This window comes from Myxocyprinus asiaticus, chromosome 2 (assembly GCF_019703515.2).
Source record: "Myxocyprinus asiaticus isolate MX2 ecotype Aquarium Trade chromosome 2, UBuf_Myxa_2, whole genome shotgun sequence".
Lineage (NCBI taxonomy): Eukaryota > Metazoa > Chordata > Actinopteri > Cypriniformes > Catostomidae > Myxocyprinus > Myxocyprinus asiaticus.
Window position 1 is genome coordinate 3,555,924 of NC_059345.1, and position 27,124 is coordinate 3,583,047.

Genomic DNA, 27,124 nt, shown 5'->3' on the forward strand with positions numbered 1-27,124 from the left:
GCACATAACTGTATATCTGTATATAAAATATTCGTACAACATTATTGCTTTATTGTATATCTCTCTTTTTTATCTGTTATATCTTTTTTTGTCACTATATGTATATATGTTTAAATGTATATGTTTGTATGTACACTATATTGCCAAAAGTATTCGCTCGCCCATCCAAATAATTGAATTCAGGTGTTCCAATCACTTTCATGGCCACAGGAGTATAAAATGAAGCACCTAGGCATGCAGACTGCTTCTACAAACATTTGTGAAAGAATGGGCCGCTCTCAGGAGCTCAGTGAATTCCAGCGTGATACTGTGATAGGATGCCACCTGTGCAACAAGTCCAGTCGTGAAATTTCCTCACTACTAAATATTCCACAGTCAACTGTCAGTGGTATTATAACAAAGTGGAAGCAATTGGGAATGACAGCAACTCAGCCACGAAGTGGTAGGCCACGTAAAATGACAGAGCGGGGTCAGCGAATGCTGAGGCGCATAGTGCGCAGAGGTCGCCAACTTTCTGCAGAGTCAATCGCTACAGACCTCCAAAGTTCATGTGGCCTTCAGATTAGCTCAAGAACAGTGCGTAGAGAGCTTCATGGAATGGGTTTCCATGGCCGAGCAGCTGCATCCAAGCCATACATCACCAAGTGCAATGCAAAGCGTCGGATGCAGTGGTGTAAAGCACGCCGCCACTGGACTCTAGAGCAGTGCAGACGCGTTCTCTGGAGTGACGAATCACGCTTCTCCATCTGGCAATCTGATGGACGAGTCTGGGTTTGGCGGTTGCCAGGAGAACGGTACTTGTCTGACTGCATTGTGCCAACTGTGAAGTTTGGTGGAGGGGGGATTATGGTGTGGGGTTGTTTTTCAGGAGCTGGGCTTGGCCCCTTAGTTCCAGTGGAAGGAACTCTGAATGCTTCAGCATACCAAGAGATTTTGGACAATTCCTTGCTCCCAACTTTGTGGGAACAGTTTGGGGATGGCCCCTTCCTGTTCCAACATGACTGCGCACCAGTGCACAAAGCAAGGTCCATAAAGACATGGATGAGCGAGTTTGGTGTGGAAGAACTTGACTGGCCTGCACAGAGTCCTGACCTCAACCCGATAGAGCACCTTTGGGATGAATTAGAGTGAAGACTGCGAGCCAGGCCTTCTCGTCCAACATTAGTGTCTGACCTCACAAATGCGCTTCTGGAAGAATGGTCAAAAATTCCCATAAACACACTCCTAAACCTTGTGGAAAGCCTTCCCAGAAGAGTTGAAGCTGTTATAGCCTGCAAAGGGTGGGCCGACATCATATTAAACCCTATGGATTAAGAATGGGATGTCACTTAAGTTCATATGCGTCTAAAGGCAGATGAGCGAATACTTCTGGCAATATAGTGTATGTATATTTGGTTGCATTCTCTTTGCACTGGAAGCTTCTGTCACCAAGAAAAATTCCTTGTGTAAGCATACTTGACAATAAAGCTTATTCCGATTTTGGCCGAGAATGTTACACCTACCGATTGTGTTTGCGGAGATCTCACTCTCTTCAGGTCTGTCACAAATACTCACTGGTTCAAGAATGGAGAAAAGGTGACAGACATTTCCGCCTACTCCACCTCTCTCTTTGATTGAGGACTCCGGTTAAAAAAAATAAGGCTGGGCATAGAAATGCATCTATTCTTTCACTACAAACTCTTCAGACATGTTTAGTTTGTTCGGTTCTCTGTTTTGTGTGCAGCTGTGTTGTGTTCTGTTGTCAATATTGCCGTGGAGGACCTGTTTTTAGATAAACAAAATTAGTTTTCGATTGAATGCCCCAGTGTCGCGAAGGAGCTGTGTGAACTGTTGCTATCATGAACGTGCACATGATATCAACGGTCAGTGGCCATTTTCACTAAATAACACATTAGATTTCAGTTTGTTTCTCACCAAAGCTTATCACACGCTTTCATAACAATCACGAGTCTCATGGAATAATTTATTAGACTTCTGAATTATACTTCTGTGTTCTTTTGAAGCTTGAAGAGGTGGTCACCATAAACTGCCATTGTATGACATCACTGAGCACAAAGTTTTTTCACAATTTCTCCATTAGTGTTAAGAAAGAGAAAGAAAGTCATATAGGGTTATAACAACACAGTGGTGAGTAAACAATGACTGAATTTTCATTTTTGGGTGAACAATCCCTTTAAGCATGAACAAGACAATTAATTTTATAATTAGAACAAGTAATTATATAATTAACTGAATGTAGAGAAAGGCTATCTTAGCCATAATTTACAACTTATTAAACATTTTATTTTGTGTAGAAAGTAATGTAATTAAAGCTCAGTTTCAGAGATCATGTATCAAAAATAATGATTGTTTTTAAACAAGTTTCACAAAAACTTCCTCTGTCTTCCATTGGTCAAATAACAGTTGAAAAAAAGATCAGTAGTTAATTTTGTATAACTTTTAGGCACGGATCGAATTGAAGTTTCAAACACGGATGGAAGCATGCGCACAGTTCTCATCTGGGAGAATCTCGACCGTCCCCGAGACATTGTTGTTGATCCGATCGGAGGGTAGGTCACGTAGAGTTACAGCCATTGAATCATAAGAACATTGCAGTAGTATACAGATCTTGTTTTGTTTTGTCATAGATACATGTACTGGACAGACTGGGGTGCAAATCCAAAGATTGAGCGTGCTGGAATGGACGCGTCAAACCGTACAGTTATCATCTCAACTAACCTGACATGGCCAAATGGATTAGCAATCGACTACCAGACTGAGAGACTGTACTGGGCTGATGCAAGCGTAAAGACCATTGAGTATGGCAACTTTGATGGATCGGGCAGACAGGTAGAGCACTGCATTTCTGGATCAAATTTTCTAAAGTTCCTAAATATTTATTATGCAAGTTTAGCTTAAATTTAAGGGGGTTGTTCACCCAAAAATGAGAATTCTGTTGTCATTTACTCACCTTCATGTTGTTGTAAAACAAAAATAAGTTGCATTTAGTTATTTCTCAGACAAGAACTTTTTGCTTTCCTTCTCTTTTCTCCATTGAAGGTGTTGATTGGCAGTCAGTTGCCTCATCCGTTTGGTTTGACGCTCAATGAGGACAGAATATACTGGACAGACTGGCAGTCCAAGAGTATCCAGAGTGCAGACAAACTCACTGGTTTAGATCGGAGAACACTCGCTGAGAACCTGGAGAACCTCATGGACATTCACATGTTCCACCATCACAGAACTACAGGTACAAATACCAGAATAGAATCTCAATGGACACTTTTCAAATTTTCTGGGTTTGGAATTTGGAAGTAAACTTCAGCGTGTTAAACATCAATAGCATTGAATGGGGGGCCTGGGTAGCTCAGCGAGTATTGACGTTGACAACCACACCTGGAGTCACGAGTTCGAATCCAGGGTGTGCTGAGTGAGTCCAACCAGGTCTCCTAAGCAACCAAATTGGTCCGGTTGCTAGGGAGGGTAGAGTCACATGGGGTAACCTCCTCATGGTCGCTATAATGTGGTTTGCTCATGGTGGGGCACGTGGTGAGTTGTGCGTGGATGCTGCGGAGAATAGCGTGAAGCCTCCACTATGTCTCCACGGTAATGTGCTCAACAAGCCTCGTGATGCGCGGATTAACGGTCTCAGACGCGGAGGCAACTGAGATTTGTCCTCCGACACCCGGATTGAGGCGAGTCACTATGCCACCACGAGGACTTAGAGCGCATTGGGAATTGGGCATTCCAAATTGGGGAGAAAAGGGGAGAATTTTTTTTTGTTGCAGTGAATGAGATTCCACAACAAATCTTATTTTTGCATTCCCATTTACTCAAACAGCAAAAGAAAAAATCCCCTATATATCATGTTTTCCTGACTTTCAAACAGAGGGAAAAAAATAGAGAGAGTGGATAACGGCAGTCAGAAGTGTGAAAAATGACACTCCCTCCGCATTCTGTATTTGAAACCCCATCGCAACAGTGCTGACTAGTTTTTTTTTTTTACATGAATACTTGGGTAATATAACAAAATATAGAGCTATAAATGTACATTATTTTTATTTCATATATTATTTATTTTTATTTCATTTTATTATTTATTATTTATCATTAAATAAATAATAACATTAAATATACATAAAATTAACATGATTTTTTTTATTGTCAATTTATTTTCTAAATAATATTATGCACATGCCAGTAGGTGTTAACACACACAGTTGTGTTGTATTTTGTTATTGAATATTTTAAAACATTTCAACATAAGAGATTTTTTTAAGGGCTGCCTGTAAATGTAACTTATTTTTTGGACCAGCAATTAATGTAAAAATTTTATTTACTGATTTATTTTGCCCCTAAATATATATTTTCATTTAGAAATAGTTTTTAATGTCTAATGCCTTAACTGAATTCAGTAAACTGAACAGTGCATTAGGGGCCGTTCAGAAGAATTAAAAAGAAGCTATACACAGCACAATGAATGGAACAGAACGCATTTGTCTCAAAACACGGCGCTCCTGCACCACAGTCCACCACAGTGGTCAAAGACATCCGTCTAGCACATGTATAAATAGGGCACCAATTTAAAGCACATACAGATACAAAAACGCTTCAGTGTGAACGGCCCCTAACTCAACAGGGCATTTAAAAACAGCACCACTCCTGCGTGAGATGCTGAAAAACAGCGAAACTGTGTTCGTCTAGCGTCGTTTTGCCACCCGTTCCCAACAATATGGGATCGTCCTGTTTTTGAAGATTTAAAAGATGATGTGTCCCGTTTCGAATCAGTGCAGGGCGCGATTTGTTCTGTATTTAAGCTGGTCTAGTTTCGTCATGGGGAATATTGAATATTCAAGATATTTAATTTAACCTTAATATTCATTGGAAGTGTTGCCTATGGGGGATAAGGGACCATCTGAAAAGTCCATTCGTTGTGCTAAAATTGCTAAAATTCTGGAGGGTTTGGTAAGGGACTGTCTGAAAACGCCCGCAGAGAGAGTATCCCCTATTTTACAACTTCAAAAGTGGTAACCCTAGTCTCTGTGTTGTAGTTTATATGACTGCAGTAATGTCTTAAGGCCGCTAGCAGACAGTCGGTTTAGCCAGTTTATCTGCTTCCTGACCTGGGCCCCGGTGAGTGAAACGCTAACACTATTAAGGGTGTCCCGTATAACAAAAGTGTCAACCTTAGTCTAGTGCATTTTTATATTGTAAAAAATTAATGAATTATAGGGCATATGGTCTCAAACACATTCTGTGTGAATTTAAACATTTTAAATTAATCCCAGTGTTAAATTTGGCAGCCTGGAATTTTTTTGAAATCCATATTCATGCTTGGCAGATCAGTGTTTCTAGAGGTGTGTGTGTGTGTGTTGTCAGACAGCAGATGAACACCAGTGGAAGCTGATCTTCAGTCTCTCATTCTTGTATTATGTTCTACTGAAACACCCAGAGGCCTCATCCGTCACATCTCATTGGTCGGCCATATCTTCTCCTTCCTCTCTCACCTCTCACTCTATTTTTGCTTTCTGTCTAAAGTCCAGACGCTGTGTTCGGTGAATAACGGAGGTTGCAGTCATCTCTGCCTGCTGGCTCCCGCTCCGAAAGCCTCGAGCTGTGCGTGTCCAACTGGCATCAACCTACAGGCGGATGGCAAGACTTGCACTCACGGTAATACAGTACCTATTACAGGGATATTCAGTTAAACTTCCAACAGATTCAGTTTCTAAATTTCCTTCCCAGAAGACAATCATAACTTAAACTATTTCAGAGCCCATATATCAGGACACTAGCTACAGTTGAAGTCAGAAGTTTACATACACCTTAGCCAAATACATTTAAACTCAGTTTTTCATAATTTCTGACATTTAATCCTAGAAAACATTCTCTGTCTTAGGTCAGTTAGGATCACTATTTTAAGAATGTGAAATGTCAGAATAATAGTAGAGAGAATTATTTATTTCAGCTTTTATTTCTTTCATCACATTCCCAGTGGGTCAGAAGTTTACATACACTTTGTTAGTATTTGGTAGCATTGCCTTTAAATTGTTTAACTTAGGTCAATGTTTTAGGTAGCTTTCCACAAGCTTCTCACAATAAGTTGCTGGAATTTTGGCCCATTCCTCCAGACAGAACTGGTGTAACTGAGACAGGTTTGAAGGTCTCTTTGCTCACACATGCTTTTTCAGTTCTTCCCACAAATCTTCTATTGGATTGAGGTCAGGGCTTTGTGATGGCCACTCCAATACCTTGACTTTGTTGTCCTTAAGCCATTTTGCCACAACTTTGGAGGTATGCTTGGGGTCATTGTCCATTTGGAAGACCTATTTGCGACCGAGCTTTAACTTCCTGGCTGATGTCTTTAGATGTTGCTTCAATATATCCACATAATCTTCCTTCCTCATGATGCCATCTATTTTGTGCAGTGCACCAGTTCCTCCTGCAGCAAAGCACCCCCACAACATGATGCTGCCACTCCCATGCTTCACGGTTGGGATGGTGTTCTTCGGCTTGCAAGCCTCACCCTTTACCTCCAAACATAACGATGGTCATTATGGCCAAACAGTTCAATTTTTGTTTCATTAGACCAGAGGACATTTCTCAAAAAAGTAAGGTCTTTGTCCTTTGTTATGGCAGTTTTGGAGCAGTGGCTTCTTCCTTGCTGAGCAGCCTTTCAGGTTATGTCGATATAGGACTCTTTTTACTGTTGATATAGATACTTGTCTACCTGTTTCCTCCAGCATCTTCACAAGGTCCTTTGCTGTTGTTCTGGGATTGATTTGCACTTTTCACCCCAAACTACATTCATCTCTAGGAGACAGAATGCGTCTCCTTCCTGAGCAGTATGATGGCTGCATGGTCCCATGGTGTTTATACTTGCGTACTGTTGTTTGTACAGATGTACGTGGTACCTTCAGGCTTTTGGAAATTGCTCCCAAGAATGAACCAGACTTGTGGAGGTCTTGGCTGATTTCTTTTGATTTTCCCATGATGTCAAGCAAAGAGGCACTGAGTTTGAAGGTAGTCCTTAAAATACATCCACAGGTACACCTCCAATTGTGACTCCAGTTAACCAGTCTGAAGCTAAATTTTGCTTGACATAATTTTTTGGAATTTTTCAAGCTGCTGTAAAGGCACAGTTAACTTAGTGTATGTAAACTTCTGACCCACTGGAATTGTGATATAGTCAATTAAAAGTGAAACAATCTGTCTGTAAACAATTGTTGGAAAATTACTCGTGTCATGCACAAAGTAGATTTCCTAAACGACTTGCCAAAATTATAGTTTACTAATATGAAATCTGTGGAGTGGTTAAAAAATTAGTTTGAATGACTTCAATCTAAGTGAATGTAAACTTCTGACATAGAAAAGCAAAGTCATAGTGACTTAAGGCATTCTTCCAGAAGTGCCAGAAGTTGAAGAAACATCCAATAATGCTTAACTAAATTTATTCCAAAATTTCATGACTGAACTATAGGCTATTTACGATTGCCAAGCAATGTAGCAACTTGGCACAGCAAACAACTTGTGCGTCCTTGAAGGGCACTGTGGGAAGGGGGTGCTGGTTCGATGAAGGTTTGTTTCAGAATGAAAGTGAGCAACTCAATCCTTTCACTAATGGCCGTTAGCAAAGAATGGTACATGTGATGGTCCTTTCAAGGAAGTAATTTCACCGTTTATAATCACGTGAACTACTGTGTGACGATGCGTCTGTGTGATTAATTTTGAAAACTGAGGTAAAAAAAAAAAAAAATCACTATTTTTATAATTGTTAATTATATGATAAATAATCCTAATAGAACCAAATCACTAAATGTTGACCTCTAGCATAAGTTCACGTTATTGTATGTCACACTGTTCATGCCACTCATTCTCCATCTCAAATATCTTAAAACACCAGCATTAACTCGGCTGCCATAACTCAAGCATTCATTTGAAATATAATAAAGTGGCCTCAGGTATTCTTTAAGTTGGAGATTGCGGGTGGCATTTCTGTCCGTGGTGGTTCTTGAAAAGGCAGGGGATTGTCTTTTGAAATGTGAGCCTCATTTTGAGTTGCCGTAGGGGGTTAGAGGTCACTGTAATGATGTGTCTGGGGTGATGATGTCATGAGGTTTATCTGAAGATGACTGTGGGTTCATTCACTGTTTTTCTAACAGAATATTCTCAACCGACATTCTCTGATATGTAAAAGAGAAAACTATTGTGTTATGTTATTTGAACGCAATGTCCTGCTTCAGTATTCTCAAAGTGTGTTTTTCCTTTACTCGTGCAATGGGTCTCAAAAATAATGTCAAATATTTGTTATGGATATTGATAAATCTAGCATCAAACTTTGATGAAGAATGAATTGTGTTGTGAAGTGTGATTTTCAGCTCCATCTATTGAATTGCCACGACCATCAGACAGAAAATCTGCTGGTGTTGACAAAATAACCATATTTTTAATATCACACGTGTATTAAATGCAGCACCAATTTTGTTTTTCTGGTGACAGTAGCTGCGAACAAGACCTACATAAAATGAGTGATAATGTAATCATTTTGATAAAATAAAGAAGAAATTAAATGTCATATTTGAGTTCAAAATATTGGAACCACTTTATATTAGGTGACCTTAACTACTATGTACTTAATAATTTGATACAATGCACTTATTATGTACATACATGTTGTTGCATTGTAATTACATTTAAAGTACCTGCATTTAATTACATTTGTAGTTACATTGTTAACTTTACCCCTAACCCTACCCCTACTCCTAAACATACCCGTACCTCAACCTCAGTAGCAGCAAATGTGGGAAAATCAACAATAAAAATGGTGTAAATAAACATGCAAACAGTTAAACCATGCAAGCTGGGAACACCAGCTTTGGAAAGTTAAGGAAAATGTACTTATTGTGTTTACCTGTGAAATTTACTAAAATGTGACAACGTTTTCTACTTTAGGATCAATACATAATGATGCACTGTAAAGGTAACAATCATAATGTTTTCTGATAAGCTAGAGCATTTTTTTTTCTTTGATTTTCTCCCCAATTTGGCATGCCCAAATCCCAATGCGCTCTAAGTCCTCGTGGTGGCGTAGTGACTCACCTCAATCCGGGTGGCTGAGGACGAATCTCAGTTGCCTTCACGTCTGAGACCGTCAATCCGCGCATCTTATCACGTGGCTTGTTGAGCATGTTACCGCGGAGACGTAGCGCGTGTGGAGGCTTCACGCCAATCTCTGTGGCATCCACGCACAACTCACCACGCGCCCCACCGAGAGTGAGAACCACATTATAGCGACCACGAGGAGGTTACCCCATGTGACTCTACCCTACCTAGCAACCAGGCCAATTTGGTTGCTTAGGAGACCTGGCTGGAGTCACTCAGCATGAACTCGCGACTCCAGGTGTGGTAGTCAGCATCGCTGAGCTACCCAGGCCCCCGAGCATTCATTTTTACTTATTTGAATTGAGTACAAATGTATGATTTACTTAATATTTTTAAGTTCACTCTTAAACTAACTCATTCACTTTCATTCTGCTATATTTACTTCCCCACAAAATGTAGTCATTATTTCTTATTAATTCCAAACTGTAAATGTTGCTGTTTCAAAACTAATAGCAGATGAAGTTGTGGCATTTGTATTGTAAATAACATAAAACCTCTCGTTTTCTTTCATGTTACAGGAATGAACAGCTTCCTTATCTTTGCACGGCGGACAGACATCCGAATGATTTCTCTGGATATCCCGTACTTCGCTGATGTGGTTTTGACAGTCAGTGCTTCAATGAAGAACACTATCGCCATCGGAGTGGATGCCACAGAAGGTATGTGGAAAATGCTCAATGTACACGTACATCTGCATGCATAATGTTCATTTTCGGAGCATTTTTATGAATGATCTCGTGCTGCAGGTAAAGTGTACTGGTCAGACAGCACATTAAAGAAGATCAGCAGAGCCAATGTCAACGGTACTGGACATGAGGACATCATCTCAACTGGTAAGATCATATCAGAAACTATAGGACTGCATTTACACTGTCAGCCAATTCTGATGTTTTTTTAGTCATCTGTGACAGATCGTATACACTGCAAAAACACTGATGAGATTGGATTTTTTTTACCAAATGTGATTCTAAATCCTTTATGTAAACAGTACGAAAGTTGGTCTTTTATCTTTTAAAGTTGACTTGTATCTAAGTACTCGTTTCTGACTCGTACCTCTTATTTTGTGGTTTTTCCTGATTGTTACATGACAGATAAGCAAAACAGATCATATTGAATGCATGAAAATTCAGAGAGAAATTCATATTCTGTGTATTGAGTTGTTTATTGCTAGTCGATTGCAGGTGGTATTGGAGCGTTCTCGTTCTAGAGAAATCTATGTAGTGCAAGATGATTTTATCAGTAATGTTTAGGAGTATGATAGCATATTCGTCATTCAACGTTAGATGAATCTTGAGACTGTTTTTCCTCTTTCAGGTCTGATGACCACAGATGGTCTGGCGGTGGATTCGGTGGGCAGAAAGATCTACTGGACGGACACGGGAACAAACCGCATTGAAGTGGCCAATCTCAACGGCTCCATGAGGAAAGTTCTCGTGTGGCAGAATCTGGACAGCCCCCGTGCCATCGCCCTGTACCATGAGATGGGGTAAATCATTTCACTTAATTTACTGTGTACTGATAAATTTGACAAATAAATAAAAATAAAAAAAAATACTTTTCCAGACTCATTCTAGGAGAAGATATTTGCAGATATTTACTGTAATGGTCCTTACACTGATAGCACATGCACATCACCCAGATGTCTATTTGATGCGTGTTTACATCTGAAAGATTTTTTTATTTATTTTTTTTGCTCATCTGTAATACGTCTATAAGACGTATGTCAATAAGTATGTCTCGGATGTCAATGAGACATTCAGCAGATGTCTTTGAGATGTTTATGATTTAGGCTGTCGATTTAGTCGTCATTTTTGTTTGTATAGCACTTTTCACAACACATTTCAAACAGCTTTAACAGAAAATATTTATGCGCAGTGCAAGTCATGGTTTAAAATGAGTAAATTAAGTAAGTGTTAAGTGCCAATGTTTAAACAAAAAGGTTTTGTAGGAACTGTAAGATTCATGACTGAAGTCTTTGAGTTGGGTATCGTCGGCATAACAATTCTAATAGAGAGGTGTCCGAAGCCTGAGAACACTTACCTGAAACATTTATTTGCTGTTATTAAGGGTAAAGGATGCTCCACAAATAATTGACTTTAGGGGGTTGAATATTTTTGACATGACATTTGTGGGGAGAATTTGTTATTTTTTATTTTAAAATTTGGGTAAACTGAACTCTTTGTTCTCAAAATCACACAAATGTGTATTAAAAACGTACTTTGTTTACTGAGGTTTTGGTTGATGTATTTTAATTCACATCACCAGAATGTATTGCTGGTCAGGGGGGTTGAATAATTTTGATTGCAACTGTATATTTATTATAGCCCCTACATATTATATTTATATTTTTGTGTATATGTCATACTAAAATGTTTCAAAAATTCTACCAAAAAGCTACTAAATCCCCAAGTCTATGAAACTGCATTGATAATGGGGTTCAGCTGGACTAAACACACCCAGACCTGTTCAATCAAATCAACACCTAAATAGAAGTTTTTCAGCAGCATGAAGTTAACTAAAAGGTCTCACCCAACAGCACTCTATGCAAAGGTTGAAAGAAATTCCAGAAATTAGGAAAAGGATTATTGAAATACATCAGTCTGGGAAGGGTTACAAAGCTATTTCAAAGGCTCTGGGAATCCAGAGAACCACAGTGAGAGCCATTATCTCCAAATGGAGAAAACTTGGCACAGTAGTGAACCTTCCCAGAAGTGGCCGACCTTCTGAAATTTCTCCAAGAGCACAGCGACGATTAAAAAAAAGCCAAGGACAACATCCAAGGAACTGCAGACCTCTCATGTGTCAGTAAAGGTCACTCTGTTCATGACTCCACTATCAGAAAGACACTGGTCAAAATGCCATCCATGGAACAGTGGCGAGTCGAAAACTACTGCTAACCCAGAAGAACATTAAGGCTCGTTTGAATTTTGCCAAAACATACCTTGATGGGAGAATTTTGGGAGAATGTTCTGTGGACTGATGAGTCGAAAGTGTAACTGTTTGGAAGACGGGGTCCCGTTATATCTGGCGTATATCAACCACAGAATTCAACAAAAAGAACATCATACCTACGGTCAAGCATGGTGGTGGTAGTGTGATGGTGTGGGGATGCTTTGCTGCTTCAGGGCGACTTGCAATAACTGAGGGAAACATGAATTCTGCTCTCTACCAGAAAATCCTAAAAGGAGAACGTCCGGTCATCAGTCCGTGAGTTGAAGCTCAAGTGCAACTGGATTATGCAGCAAGACAATGATCCAAAGCATAGGAGTAAGTCCACCTCTGAATGGCCCAAAAGAAGCTAAATTAAAGTTTTGGAGTGGCCTAGTCAAAGTCCTGATTTGAACACTATTGAGATGCTGTAGCAGGACCTTAAATGGGCAGTTCATGCCCGAAAACCCTCCAATATGGCTGAACTAAAGCAGTTCTGCAAAGAAGAGTAGATCAAAATTCCACCACAGTGTTGTGAAAGACTGATCTCCAGTTATCGAAGTGTTTGGTTGCAGTTGTTGCTGCTGAAGGTGGCACAACCAGCTATTAAGTTTAAGGGGGCATTTAGTTTTTCACATGGGTGATATAAGAGTTGGATAACTTTTTCTGCTTCAATAAAAAAATATATATATTTAAATAGTGTATTTTGTGTTTACTCAGGTTGCCTTTGTTTTATGTTATATCTCGTTTGAAGATCTAAAACAATTTAGTATGAGAAGAAATCAGGAAGGGGCAAATACTTTTTCACAGCACTGTAAATGACTTCTTTATTTGGGGGCTTTTCTCAGCAAATAATGATTCGATTAATAAATCGGCATGTCATGTTATTAATTCGATTGCCCTTTAGTTATTTCAGTTTGTAAAATCTGTTTTTTTTTTTGTTTTTTTTAAGATGTTCAGCAGATGTTAATAAGAATGTGATGCTTTCCAGATGAAATCTCTTCAACAGACATCTTAGAGATGCCCCAGATGGCACATGATGTCGATACACACATCTCAAAGACATCTGCTGAATGTCTATTTGACATCCGAGAAGAAACGTCTTATAGACGTATTGCAGATAACCAAACAGCCTAAAAAAAATACATCAAATAGACGTCTGGGTGATGTACACGTGCTATATGGGTCTAAATGCCAAGTCTAAATTTAAAGAAACTTGGTTGAAAAGGTGACCCTTAACTCTCAAATTTCAAAGATGATCTTATACCCCTTCAACAGGGCACTGTGTACCAAACTATGTGAGAATAGGCCACAAGGTTTCTGTTATGCCATCCACTCCTGTCTGTATGAACTCACTAACACTGTTCTGTTTAAGGGCCGAGACACCTGCACTGATTCTGTGAAGATGTACAGAGAGTGATGGGTAATATTATTTGTCTGTTTTAAGGTACATGTACTGGACAGACTGGGGTGAGAATGCCAAACTGGAACGCTCTGCAATGGACGGTTCAGATCGCGTTGTATTGATTAATAATAATCTCGGCTGGCCGAATGGGCTTGCCATAGACAAGACTGGATCACGGCTGCTGTGGGCCGACGCACATACTGAGGTTAACGTCAACTTACAGGGTTGTTTTCCATTGAATTGCATCTCTTTTTTTCAAGTTCTATTGTGTCATTTGTGTTATTTGTTTTGTAAATATGAATCTTGGTTTTGTCCGTTTAGCGGATAGAAGCGGCAGATCTGAATGGTTCAAACCGGAGGACGCTGGTTTCTCCTGTACAGCATCCCTACGGGCTGACGTTACTGGGACCGCACATGTACTGGACGGACTGGCAGAGTCGCAGTATTCACAGAGCTGATAAAGCCACTGGAGCAAACATCATCACGATCCGCTCAAACCTGCCCGGCCTCATGGACATCCAGGCTGTGGACTGTGCAAGACCCGCAGGTAGATTTTATACACACACACACACACACACACACATATAACAAACACACACATATATAACATTTTTAAATCAACAACAAACTTATGGTTCAGCTAGTAGATTGGAGGATCCTCTTAAAATGTTGAAGGAATAGTTGTCATTTGGTCAAATGCTGCCCTCTTGTGGTTTTCTGCGCACTGTATTTGTTGGCTCATTACACTGAATTGTCTGTAAAAGCTTTAAAGTTTTAGTGAATAATGTTGTGCATTTCATTGCTTAGAAGGCCTTCTCCGTTTCTCTTTTGAAGGTTTTAATAAATGTGGTCGGAGGAACGGTGGCTGCACTCACCTGTGTCTGCCGCGTCATAACGGGACGTCCTGTGCGTGTCCAACAGGCGTCCTGCTGAAGAGTGATGGAAGATCATGTGATAATCTGCCTGAAACATACCTGCTGTTTTCAAACCGCGTCAGTGTGCGGAGAATCTCTCTAGACACGACGGATCATACAGATGTACACGTGCCCGTACCCGAGTTACATAACGTCATTTCACTGGACTATGACAGCGTGGAGGGGAAACTCTACTACACTGATGTGTCACTCGATGTTATCAGGTATCATTTATACAGTTATTAAATTAATTGTCTTCTGTTGTTTCAATGCTGCTTTGGTTGCATTCATTGTTTAACCTGCTAGTCACTAAGTAATTTATACTTATAATTTTAATTACATTCATTTTAATACTGTTAAAATACTTCAATTATTATAAAATTATATCTAAATGCTTCTAATATTTTATTAAGATAATTTATTAAAACACTATTCGAATGGTTAATAGTTGTATTTTAATACTTCAAATATGCCTTGCCTAAAATGTTATTAAAACTATTAAAATGCTTCAAATATTTTATTATAAACACTGATAATTTTTTTTAAACTTAAAAGCTTCAGATATCTAAAAAAAAACAAAAACAAAAAAAACACACATTTAAATAATTCAAATATTTATAAAAAACATTTTATTAAAAAAATTATTAAAATGCTGAAAATATAATAATGCTATTTAAATAATTCAAATATTTTTTAAAAGATATTTTATTAAAACCCTATACAAATACTTAATAGATCTATAATAACTAAAATATTTCAAATATGTTATTAAAAACATAATGATTCAAATATCTATAATAATACTATTTAAATACTTAAAACATTTTATTAAAAAAAATATTAAAATGCTTAAATATAATAATACTATTTAAATACTTCAAAAGTAAAAAAACAAAACATTTTATTAAAAAAAACTATTAAAATGATTAAATATAATAATACTATTTAAATACTTCAAAAATATGTAAAATGCTTGAAATATCTGTAATACTAATAAAATACTTAAAATACAGATATTTCCATTCTGGCTTTTAATTCTAAGTCAATCCTTTTTTCTGTTGAACAAAAACTGTGATATTTCTTTAAGCGGACGTTCGCTCTTTTCCATATAATGACCATAAAAGTATCATAAAGGTGTCATAAAAGTAGTCTGTTTGACACATCCACTATATCCCAAGTCTTCTGAAGTCATACGGGTGCTTAGTGTGCAGAACAGACTGATATTTAAGTTGTTATTAATGGGAAATCTTGACATCGGACATCTTATGAGTCCAATCTTTTCCATGAATCAGTTCATCTTTAAACCGATCTGAATGATTCATTCACAAACTGAATTGATTTGATTCTTGAGTTCAACTCACTGACTCAGTGATCCACTGTCCCACCAGAGGGGAAGATTACCATTTAATAAGGATTTTGGTATGTTTCTTAAACAAAGCTATTGTAAGACTTCAGAAGACTTGGAATATAGTGCACAAGAGATAATTTTGGATCTTGACAGCCCACTCCCCATCTACTTTCATTATATTTTGCCAGAATATTTTTCCAAAAATTCACCTTTTGTGTTGCACTATTGACCTATTATAAAATCTGCTTTAAACTCTTCTAGCTCTACTAAATGAATTCAAACATGAACATTGTTTTCAGACGGGTAAATTTAGATGGCAGCAATATGGAGACCGTGATCGGTCAGGGTCTAAAGACCACTGATGGTCTTGCGGTGGACTGGGTGGCTCGAAACATGTACTGGACCGACACTGGCCGGAACACCATTGAAGTGGCACGCTTGGACGGCACGTCGCGGAAAGTTCTGGTGAACAACAGTCTGGATGAACCAAGAGCCATCGCTGTGTTCCCCAGCAAGGGGTGAGTTAACCGACACAAACATGTCATTGCATTAGATAACAAAATATCTCTTTCTGGGATCACTGACATTATTGCTGTTATTAATAAATGATGTTTTATTCTTTTGCAAGGTTCTTGTTCTGGACGGATTGGGGTCACATTGCAAAGATTGAGCGAGCGCATCTGGACGGATCCGACAGGAAAGTTCTCATCAACACAGATCTGGGCTGGCCCAATGGTTTGACGCTGGACTATGACACTCGCAGGTAAAAGAGGAGAATAAATCAATAGAAGGGTTTTGAAATCCTGATGGTGTTTGACATTCTGCAGCTCTTTGAATCTTATCCTGATGATCTGCTACATGTTTACTTCCTCCTTCAGTTTAACATCTTTATCAGTGTTTCTCATCTGTTGGGTCTCAGGTCTGTTCTGATAGGCTGAGCAGGGAAAATCAATGTTCAATGAAAATACTAAAATGCAGCCAACCATACACTCATGCAGTTAGAATCACAAAATGAAAAAGCATGTAAGTCAAATTAGACTGATGTCAACACGGACAGGTTGCATGATATGCCCTCATCCTCAAAAACCATGAACAATACTACACAAGGTAATGTTAAATACAGGTTCACTTACGACGATAATAATAATAATGTGTTTTGTGCTGTGAATTATTGGCTAGGAATTTAATGATTCTGATTCCTAATTGGTTTCATTAAATACTCTAATTTTAATATTGCATTTACAAGAATTGGATTTGATTCCTTTCTTGATAAGGTGTGTTTACGCAGACTTTTTTTATGCCTTTTTAGAGGCAATAATGCGATCCGATAATTGGTTGTACTGTAACTATACATATTAAATAACTTCTAAACAAAAACATTTGCTAAAATATTTTAGGTGGACATGATGGAAGTCATAAGCTCCATGTCATTGAGATTCATTCAGTAACTGCACCGACTGACGTGTTTTGATTTAGTAAAACGAACCGGCTCATAAGAGTCATTTGTTCAGGAATCGGACTATACTGGACAGGCTGTGTTTTGTGCTGTAGATTCAAAAGAATCAGCTCATAAGAGTCATTTGTTAGGGAATCGGACTACGCTGTTCAAGCTGTATATTTTGTGCTGTAGATTGAAAAGAATCAGCTCATAAGAGTCATTTGTTAGGGAATCGGACTACACTGTTCAAGCTGTATATTTTGTGCTGTAGATTGAAAAGAATCAGCTCATAAGAGTCATTTGTTAGGGAATCGGACTACACTGTTCAAGCTGTATATTTTGTGCTGTAGATTGAAAAGAATCAGCTCATAAGAGTCATTTGTTAGGGAATCGGACTGCACTGGTTGTACTGTGTGTTTTGTGCTGTAGATTCAAAAGAACCGACTCATAAGAGTCATTCATTTGGGAATCAGACTATACTGGATGTGCTGTGTGATTTGTGCTGTAGATTCAAAAGAACCGGCTCATAAGAGTCATTCATTCAAGACTCGGGCTAAACTGGTTGCGCTATGCATTTTGCTCAAAGAATTCAGTAGAGAACATGAAACCATCAAAACTCATGAGATATTTAGAAACCAAAATGGTCAATTGTCATTTTAATAATTTTTTTTTTTTTTTTTTTTACTTTTTTATGCTAAACAATTCTGGTATTGTGTTGGGTCGCCACTTGACGTCCAATATAAAATCTGGGTCCTGAGGCAAAACCAGAAGAAAATCACTGATTTGTAGTTTGATGCCACTGTATCACTAACAAACACTGGATTTTGCAGATCGCACAGAACTGAAATATGATTTTATGTGTAGGATCTTTTGGGTTGATGCTCATCTGGACCGTATAGAAAGCTCTGACTTGAATGGCAAACTGCGTCAAATTCTCGTGAGCCCCGTGTTACACCCGTTTGCCCTCACTCAGGTACCTGTCCTCATGTGATCCTCACCTGAACTCATCCACTCACCCTGATCACCCTCTCCTCTCATTTACTGATGCCTCTGTGTATATAACCATCGCATGTTGACCTCTTCCTCTGCATCTTTCCATTTTCTGACCCCCTTTGTCTTCCCATTCTTTTCTCCTCTTTTTACCCCCTTTTCTTTGTCCCCAGTTGAAACCGGTGTACTCTCCTTTAACTCCTTTTTCCTGCATCTCACAGCAAGACCGCTGGATCTACTGGACGGACTGGCAGACCAAGTCTATTCAGCGTGTAGATAAACATACAGGTCGTAGTAAAGAAACGGTGCTTGCTAATGTAGAAGGACTCATGGACATCATAGTGGTGTCACCACAAAGACAGTCAGGTAAGTTTGACATTTGCGGGTTAATGTACAACAAGTCTACAAGATTTTGGGTTTTTATAATCACATTTTTAAATAATCTGAACAATTCAAGCTTGAAGTACCACCTGTTTTCAGCAGGGGGCAGTAAGCGAAACTCTCTGTATAGGTAACGCGCAGCTGTACAGAGAACAAACCAAACCACAGACTTGCTTGACACTAGTGACAGACAGATTCTTGCCTTCAAACACAGCTGGACAGAGTGCAATTACGAATGCAGGGATCTTGAGAAGTGTTTCAAACTATGTTTAAATTGACACAGCGACATAAAAATGCTGTTTATGGCACGACTCAACCCAAGCGAGACGCTCAAAAATCATCCGTCTGATGCATGTGTACATTGACGCGTCCTCAGAAAAGCCCTTGTAATAATTCTGTCTCAGACAGATTGATTAATTAATTTGCTAAATGGATTGCTGTGAAGTGTAGGCCAATAACAGGCCCGTGTTCAGTAATATGGAAATAAACAATATATTGCATTCTAAAGCCACTTTTTGTACAATTGAACACATTCAGGAGCACATGGGTGATAAGGAAATGGTTATTTACCATTCAAATGAACATTATGTTTGTAGGGACAAATCATTGTGGAGCGAATAATGGAGGCTGCACACACCTGTGTCTCGCCAAGAGTAACAGTTTTGTGTGTGCGTGTCCAGATGAACCTGATGGACGACCCTGCTCTACAAGTGAGTAAAATACATGATAGTTTTAGAGAAATGTTGCTGTATGTAGTCGCATGTAGGGCTGGGCGATATGACAATGTAATCGGTTATCGACGATGTCTTACAAATCTCCCAATGCCGATTTTGACACTCATTGACAGACGATGATCGACAGTGTCGGTAAATGGCAAACCATGGATCTGGGAAGTCGCCAGATATATTAAACAGTAGCCCAGGATGTAAAATTTGCACCCGCCACCCACCAAATGCAACGATACAGAATCCAGCTCCTTATTCACAAGCTCCTCGTCCAAATGCTACCTGCATGAGCGGGAACGTTTTCTCATCTACCCGCAACAGTAGTGGGTCACTTGTAAGACGTCTCTGAGTGACACATGACAAGAAATGCTGTTTAACACAAAGACACGTGCTTGAAGAAACACACTTTATTATATTTTCAAGAACAGACAAAAGAAAAGCTGTCAATGCCCATGTCTGATGTGCTGTTTGATCAGTGGCGTGCAGCGTGAGCCTGTCTTGAGTTATAACTCTTTCTTCTCTGTTTCAGTCATCTGAAAACTGTTTGCAAGAATAGTGTCATGTATGAGAATGCTGCAAATGACCTAAGACTATCTCAGGAGGTGCTGTGAGTTTAGTTCGCTTTATTTCCACGGAGCAGTTTGTGCTTAACATGCATTGTGAACGCAACTCTGCAGGTTCACTCAAATATATCTTTGTATTAAAGAAACAAAGACGAAAGTGATTAAATCATAAAATAATACAAGTCCACGTTCACCTTGAACCTAAAATTGAGTTATATTTTATTTCCTTTAGGCATCATTAACTGTATTAACAAAACGCAATACAAACACAGATTCGATCGCAAGGGAATTTGTTAGGTTTACACCTTATTTGAAATTGTAATATGTTGAACTTTCTATAGGTAATGTTTTTTTTTTTTTTATGTATTTTTAAATATTATTATTATAATTATTATCTTTACATTTATTAATCTCTTTAGTTCTTAATTTTTAGGCTATTAGTAATTTCCCACCTGTTGTCGTAGACGGATACTTGCGTGATGGCAAATGGGGCCACTGAAGACGGTAAATGTTTGGATTTGGGAAGGTGGTTATATGAGTTTTTGATTCATATTTTAATTGCTTTTCATTTTGTTTAAAGTGCAATGTGAATTTAGAAGTATCTTTTATTTTAGATTTTGTGAATACATTTTTAAATCAAAATCAATAAAGCAAAAATATTCAAGGATCCTCGGCAGGGGGGTTGACGATATAATCGGATATCGCGATATTTATTTAAATATATTTTAATTATAATGGTAAAAAATGTATGTAAAATATTTTTTTACATATCGCCCAGCCCTAGTCGCATGATGTGATTTGTCAAGAAATCTTTGTTGGATACTGACATGTTATATACAAATAAACATTAATATTAATACATTTAGGTATTATGCGGCAAAGATATGGGACGTCATATCATTTCAAATTAGACTACTGAAAGCATTTTATATTTTTAAAAAGCATCTAAAGGCATATTTTTAATGAACACTTTGTCAATAAATATGCATGTATGTGTGAATATGCCTACTTGACTTTTTTATTGTATTATAGATTTGTATTCTTCTTAATTTGCACTTTTATTGTCTAATTTTTCTATTATTATTATCTTCTGAAATGGTAAGCATTTTGAGATGCATTTGATGTTTGAAAGGTGCTATACAAATTAAATATATTTATAATTATAATTCAGACCACTGAATAATTTGAATTACAAGACGACTCAATTATTAAAAAGTCTGCGTCTTGATAGTTTGATACATGTAAATTCTTTCCTTTTAATTCAGCTTACATTGGACAATATAAGCTTCTTAATCTGCATTAATACATGGTATATGATTTTATATGATTTAGCGATTTTCTGTCTCCACACTAGTTTCTGGTTATGTTCCCACGGCACCTGAGAAGGGGACCGCTGGCACTCAGGCCCCCAAAAAACGACCCAAATCCCCCACAGAGAAACCTCAACCAGGCTCATCAGTGGTCAAGTAGGACAAATGCTGCTGTCTAGTTTAACAAAAACTCTTCCTGTTAAACCTCTGAGAACTAAAAGTGACAATGTGTCAAAGTGTTAAAATACTAAAATCCTCTTCCAGTTTAACATGCAGAGTCAACACTAAGGAAGCCATTGATATTATAAAATGTTGATCTGTGTCCCATTGATTTGTCAGTGTCATATTTGAATATTGATGACAACATGTTGCAAGATTATTAATTTTCTCCTCACAGTTGTACAGATAAAGGTCTAAATCTAGAGGACTGCTTTCAGAACAACGTGGTGTCTGCGCCTCGTGGTAAATATATGACAATACTCTGTTCTTGAACCGTGTCTTTGGAAATCACTTGTGAAAAACAAGTCAATGGACTCTTTACTTTCCAAAGATGGTGGCCCTCATATCAGCTACGTGATTGGTGGAGCTCTGACAATCCTGGCGATCCTGATTCTCATAGCCGCGTTCATTATTTACAGGTATACGCAGCACTTCATAAAAATGTGAATGAATTATTTTTCTCACTTGCTCATTCTTGTTATTATTGTTTTGCCGTCCAGACACAAGAAATTCAAATTTGCGGATCCAGGAGTGAGTAACTTGACATACAGCAACCCCTCGTACAGGACGTCAACACAAGAGGTGAAAATAGAGACCGCGCAGAAACCTGCAGTAAACAACCAGCTGCGATATAAAAAAGAGGTGCGCTTTACTCTCCTTCTCCTGCCATTTCTCACCTTTGAAAAGTTCACACAGATGTGCAATCGCATGTAGAGTCACCGCTCTCATGTTTTATCATTTCAGCTCAATCATCCGTACAACTCCCTCTCTCCGTTCATCTTTTGACATCTTCCTTTTATTTTCAACTCCAGGGCAAACAAGGTAGCTCAAAGACATGGGAAAATATCCTTGGCGTCCCTGTTTTTAAAGTTAGCCTTGCGATTGTGACCAGTTTTCTGTTTTACCCCAAATCCAGCATCCTATCTTATCCTTAATGCACGGTGTCCGTTTGAAGAGACTACACATTCCTGCATGGAAGTGCAATTAAAACAGGACTGATACAATGACCACAGAAAGTATATGGACATTTTTACACACTTTAATGTCATTGCATTAGATACAAAACATCAAACCATGTGGCTTATGTGTTTTAAGTGCTACATTTCTTTTAAAATAATTTTGACTTTGGCTGGATATTTTCTTATAATGCAATAACATTAACACACACTTGCATACATTTTGGGGCTACTGTAGTCGTTAAAGCGTAACATGATATTACTGAGTGATTTCTCTGCCTGTATTGCCTGAGTTGGCATGAATTGTGTGGATTGAGTTTGTTGACTGAAGTGCTGTGCTTTTTATCTTGGAGGAAAAATGAAGGTTTGCTTTAATACATGAATGCAATTCTAATTCCTTACATTACAATAACTATACTGCATATACTATTATCAATAGAATAACTGCTCTAGAAGTAACATGAGCTAAAGTAATGAGTGGTATGACCAAAATCATATATCACGGTATGAATAATTGTATATCTTGTTAACTGTAAATAGTGTGATAGAAGATAGAAAATTCTATTGGATGTTAATTACCATGTGATGAGGGCTATTTGTGGATAATTGAGTGAATTAAATACTTCATCTCATTTGATTATTTTTTTTTATTTGAAACTTGATTGACACAAACCAAATAATAAGTCATAACAAATTAATATAAGGCTAAATGTTGTTACGAGATATTAAAGTAATTAATTAAGGACAAAAAATGATGCAGCTCTGGAAATAAATGTCGTGACGTTGCATAAGGTTGTCGAAACAATGCCACGACAAATGCGCGCCGTAATCGAAGCTAAAAGCGGTCCAACGAAATATTAGAGTATGCAACTTGTTTTTGGCCAGGCAGTGTATACCTGAAGCAGTTTACGTATGTTAACAAATTTAATTTAATTTGCTAAACCTGAAAAACTTTACAATAAGTTTTTGTTTTGTTTGGTATCATGAACTAACAATGAACAATATTTTTAACTGCGATTATTGATCTTGGGAAATGTTAATAAAAAAATAAAAAATAAAAATGTATTTTGTTAACTAATGTTAACATACACAACTTTTAATTTGAAAAAAAAAATAGTAGTATTTGTTGAAATTAATATTTAAATATACAACTTTTAGTTTAACATTTATTATTATTATTTGTGGAAATAATATTTATTAACCAAGATTAAATGTAAATATTTGAAAAAAATATTTGCTAGAATTATATATATATATATATATATATATATATATATATATAATACAGTTCATTTTTGGTTAACTAATGTTTACATTAAACTTTTAATTTGAAAACATTTATTAAATGTTGAATAATGAATAAAGGGGGCCTGGGTAGCTCAGTGGTAAAATACACTGGCTACCACCACTGGAGTTTGCTAGTTTGAATCCCAGGGCGTGCTGAGTGACTCCAGCCAGGCTTCCTAAGCAACCAAATTGGCCCGGTTGCTAGGGAGGGTAGAGTCACATGGGGTAACCTCCTCGTGGTCACTATAATGTGGTTCGCTCTCAGTGGTGCGCATGGTGAATTGAGCATGGTTGCCGTGGTGGATGGCGTGAAGCCTCCACATGCGCTATGTCTCCGTGGCAACGCGCTCAACAAGCCACGTGATATGATGCACGGGTTGGCGGTCTCAGACGCGGAGGCAACCGGGATTCGGCCTCCGCCACCCGGATTGAGGCGAATCACTACGTGACCACGAGGACTAAAAAGCACACTGGGAATTGGGCATTCCAAATTGGGAGAAAAGGGGAAAAATCCTATGCTACAAAAATGCTACAAAAGTATTTTTCATTGTTAGTTCACATTAACTGATGCAGTTTACTAATGTTAATTTTTTAATTTTTTTTATTTAATTTGCTAAACTGGAAACACTTTACAATAAGGTTGTATTTGTTAAAATTAATAAATGCTGCAGGTATCATGAACTAACAATGAACTATTTTTTAACTGCAATTATTGATCTTGGTTAATATTAATTTATAAACAAATACATTTGTTCAGTTTTAGTTAACTCATGTTAACATATACAACTTTTAATATGAAAATGTATTAGTACAGTGGCAAGAAAAAGTATGTGAACCCTTTAGAATTTCTGCATTAGTTTGTCATAAAATGTGATCTCATCTTCATCAAAGTCACAAGTATAGACAAACACAATGTGCTTTAGATAACAACACACAAACAATTATAATCTTTCATGTCTTTATTGAACACATCCCATTAAACATTCACAGTGCTGTGGAAAAAGTAAGTGAACCCCTAGGCTAAAGTAGAATTAGAGTCAGAAGTTGACAAACCTGGCATTCAATTAATGAAACGAGATTGGAGGTGTGGGTTAGAGCTGCTTTGACTTATAAAAAGCACTCAAACATTTTTGAGTTTTTCAGAGATGTTTACCAGTTCCAATGATTCCTTCAAGTCTTTAGCTGTCACTCTTGGGCTCTTTTTTTACCTCACTGAGTATTCTGCGGTGTGTCCTTTGAGTCATCTTGGCTGGACAGCCACTTCTAGAAAGAGTAGCTACAGTACCAAATCGTCTCCATTTATAGACTACTTGTCTAACTGTGGACAGATGAATATCTCAGCTCTACAAGATAGCTTTGTAACCCTTTCCAGCTTTATGCAAAGCAACAATTCTCGATCGTCTTCTGAGATCTCTGTTTTGCGAGGCATGGTCTGTCAGCAGATGCTTCTTGTGAATAGCAAACTGAAAATGTTTGAGTGCTTTTTATAAGTCAAAGTAGCTCTAACCCACACCTCCAATCTCATTACATTAATTGGATGCCAGGTTTGCCAATCCTGACTCTAATTCGCTTTTGTTGACATCATAAGCCTAGGGGTTCACATACTTTTTCCAACCTACACTGTGAATGTTTAATGGGATGTGTTCAATAAAGATATGAAAGATTATAATTGTGTGTGTGTTGTTATCTTAAGCACATTGTGTTTGTCTATACTTGTGAGTTTATTTAAGATGAGATCACATTTTATGACCAATTAATGCAGAAAAACAGCTAATTCCAAAGGGTTCACATACTTTTTCTTTGCCACTGTATATGTTGGAACTAACATTACCCAAGATAATAAGTGCTGTGAAAGTGTTGTTCATTGTTAGTTCATGTTAACGAATACAACCGTACTGTAAAATGTTCTGATATTTATATTAACATTTTTAATGTCATACTTTTTAATCATAGGAGTGTGTTCAATAGCATGTTAGTTTTTGCTGTGCTATCAGAATTAGTATGGAGACACTGGCATTAGTATCGACTCCAGAAATGTTGGTGTCATGACAGTCCTATTGTGTACCGCCCAGTTTAAACGCACTTAAACTCTCTTCTAATGCTGTTGAATGACATCTGTAGGTGCAGGATGTTGTGGACGGAGGCTACACCAAAGAGAAGATCCGCATCGTGGAGGGAGTTTGTCTGCTTTCAGGAGAGGACCTTTACTGGGAAGATCTGAGACAGCTAAAGGTGTGTCGAGGGGCGGGGCTTCACGCCTGCATGCGTACGGATACAGTTTCCCTTCAGGCGAGCTCCGCCTCTCTCAACGACGGGGAGATGGAGCAGCTGCTGCAGGGTGACCAATCAGAGTGCTCGAGTCTCAACACCACCCATGCCATAACGCCTCAACGCCATAGTGGACATCCTGACACCGGCTGGGTCCCGAACCGTAAAGCCTCAACTGAGAGTGAAGTGTGAAAATACATTGAAAAACTAAAACTTTGTTGGATGCTTAAAGTTTAAAAATATATCCTCAAAAAGGCTTGATATGTACAGTTCAGATTACATATGTTGTACTTAACAGAATACCGTAAATATCCGGACATACTTGAAAAGCTTCATCGTCAAAAATGGTACGAAGCCAGTCACATACAGGCAAGTGCTCCATCCAGTCTCTTTTTTTCTGATCATACAGATGTCTCTCAATGTTTCTGACTCTTGTACACCCTGTACTTTTGGACTACGAGCCTCCTCCTTTGGGTTATTGAATTATGGACAAGGTCAACGAGAAGTCGACATGCTGGAATAATAAAAAAAAAACAGACACTGCGAGATATTTGAGCCTTTTTGCAAACGAGAAACTTTGTGGCTTTAAATGGTTTTCATTTCAAAAGCAAGCTTTTTACGATATTGTCGCTTCATGGACGATTTAATGAATGCTCGTGGAGGTGTCAGCATCCAGCCCTCAACGTGTCGTTATGAAATGTATTTATGAACTTTTTGTACACTTACATTGGGTTTTTAATGTTTTATTCATTTGTAAATTAGTTTTGAAAGTGTTCAAACTGTTAAAGGACGCCATTCACAAGACTTTATGTGACGTGCCAAAGGACAGAATTTACACGCCTGAAGAATCTGTAGTTTTACTGTTTCTAATAAATGATGGACTGCTTTAGAGAGAGTACAGTCATTACAGTCATTTTGCCAAGAAAGATGAAGCCAGTGTTCGCATATGCATCTTTGTTTTTGATTTTAATATTTGGTACATGCTTTTGGCTTTTCTCTTTTTATGTTCAGAGATGTTCAGAGTTGATATAACAATGATAAAACAACTAACCAGAATCTGTAAAGCACCTTGCACTTACAGTAATGTAGCGGCAAGTATCACTAAATCAAACATCTCATGAATCTGGTAAAGAATTTCAAAATTTGGTTCATATTTTGCCCCAAAATCAAAGAAAGAATATTTTGCTTAAAGAAAATGAAGTCTGTTATAGGACCATTAAGATATTTTGCATTGTGACATTATTTTCATGGCAA

General features: G+C 37.9%; 1 protein-coding gene across 1 annotated transcript in view; it reads left to right on the plus strand.

Moving 5' to 3' along the window:
• lrp4 (low density lipoprotein receptor-related protein 4) overlaps nucleotides 1-27,124 on the plus strand; it is a 133,570-nt gene that overhangs the window by 106,329 nt on the left and 117 nt on the right. Inside the window, exons 19-38 of the mRNA XM_051714060.1 lie at nucleotides 2,444-2,549; nucleotides 2,628-2,829; nucleotides 3,040-3,229; nucleotides 5,518-5,649; nucleotides 9,657-9,797; nucleotides 9,885-9,971; nucleotides 10,453-10,624; nucleotides 13,514-13,676; nucleotides 13,793-14,018; nucleotides 14,306-14,609; nucleotides 16,033-16,251; nucleotides 16,362-16,496; nucleotides 18,036-18,144; nucleotides 18,335-18,527; nucleotides 19,139-19,252; nucleotides 21,185-21,296; nucleotides 21,538-21,602; nucleotides 21,691-21,778; nucleotides 21,860-22,001; nucleotides 25,724-27,124. The exon at nucleotides 25,724-27,124 is cut by the window's right edge and continues 117 nt beyond it. Of these exons, the coding sequence (XP_051570020.1) occupies nucleotides 2,444-2,549; nucleotides 2,628-2,829; nucleotides 3,040-3,229; nucleotides 5,518-5,649; nucleotides 9,657-9,797; nucleotides 9,885-9,971; nucleotides 10,453-10,624; nucleotides 13,514-13,676; nucleotides 13,793-14,018; nucleotides 14,306-14,609; nucleotides 16,033-16,251; nucleotides 16,362-16,496; nucleotides 18,036-18,144; nucleotides 18,335-18,527; nucleotides 19,139-19,252; nucleotides 21,185-21,296; nucleotides 21,538-21,602; nucleotides 21,691-21,778; nucleotides 21,860-22,001; nucleotides 25,724-26,062 (3,239 nt within the window). The 3' untranslated portion in view covers nucleotides 26,063-27,124. The remainder of the gene's footprint in view (nucleotides 1-2,443; nucleotides 2,550-2,627; nucleotides 2,830-3,039; nucleotides 3,230-5,517; nucleotides 5,650-9,656; nucleotides 9,798-9,884; nucleotides 9,972-10,452; nucleotides 10,625-13,513; nucleotides 13,677-13,792; nucleotides 14,019-14,305; nucleotides 14,610-16,032; nucleotides 16,252-16,361; nucleotides 16,497-18,035; nucleotides 18,145-18,334; nucleotides 18,528-19,138; nucleotides 19,253-21,184; nucleotides 21,297-21,537; nucleotides 21,603-21,690; nucleotides 21,779-21,859; nucleotides 22,002-25,723) is intronic.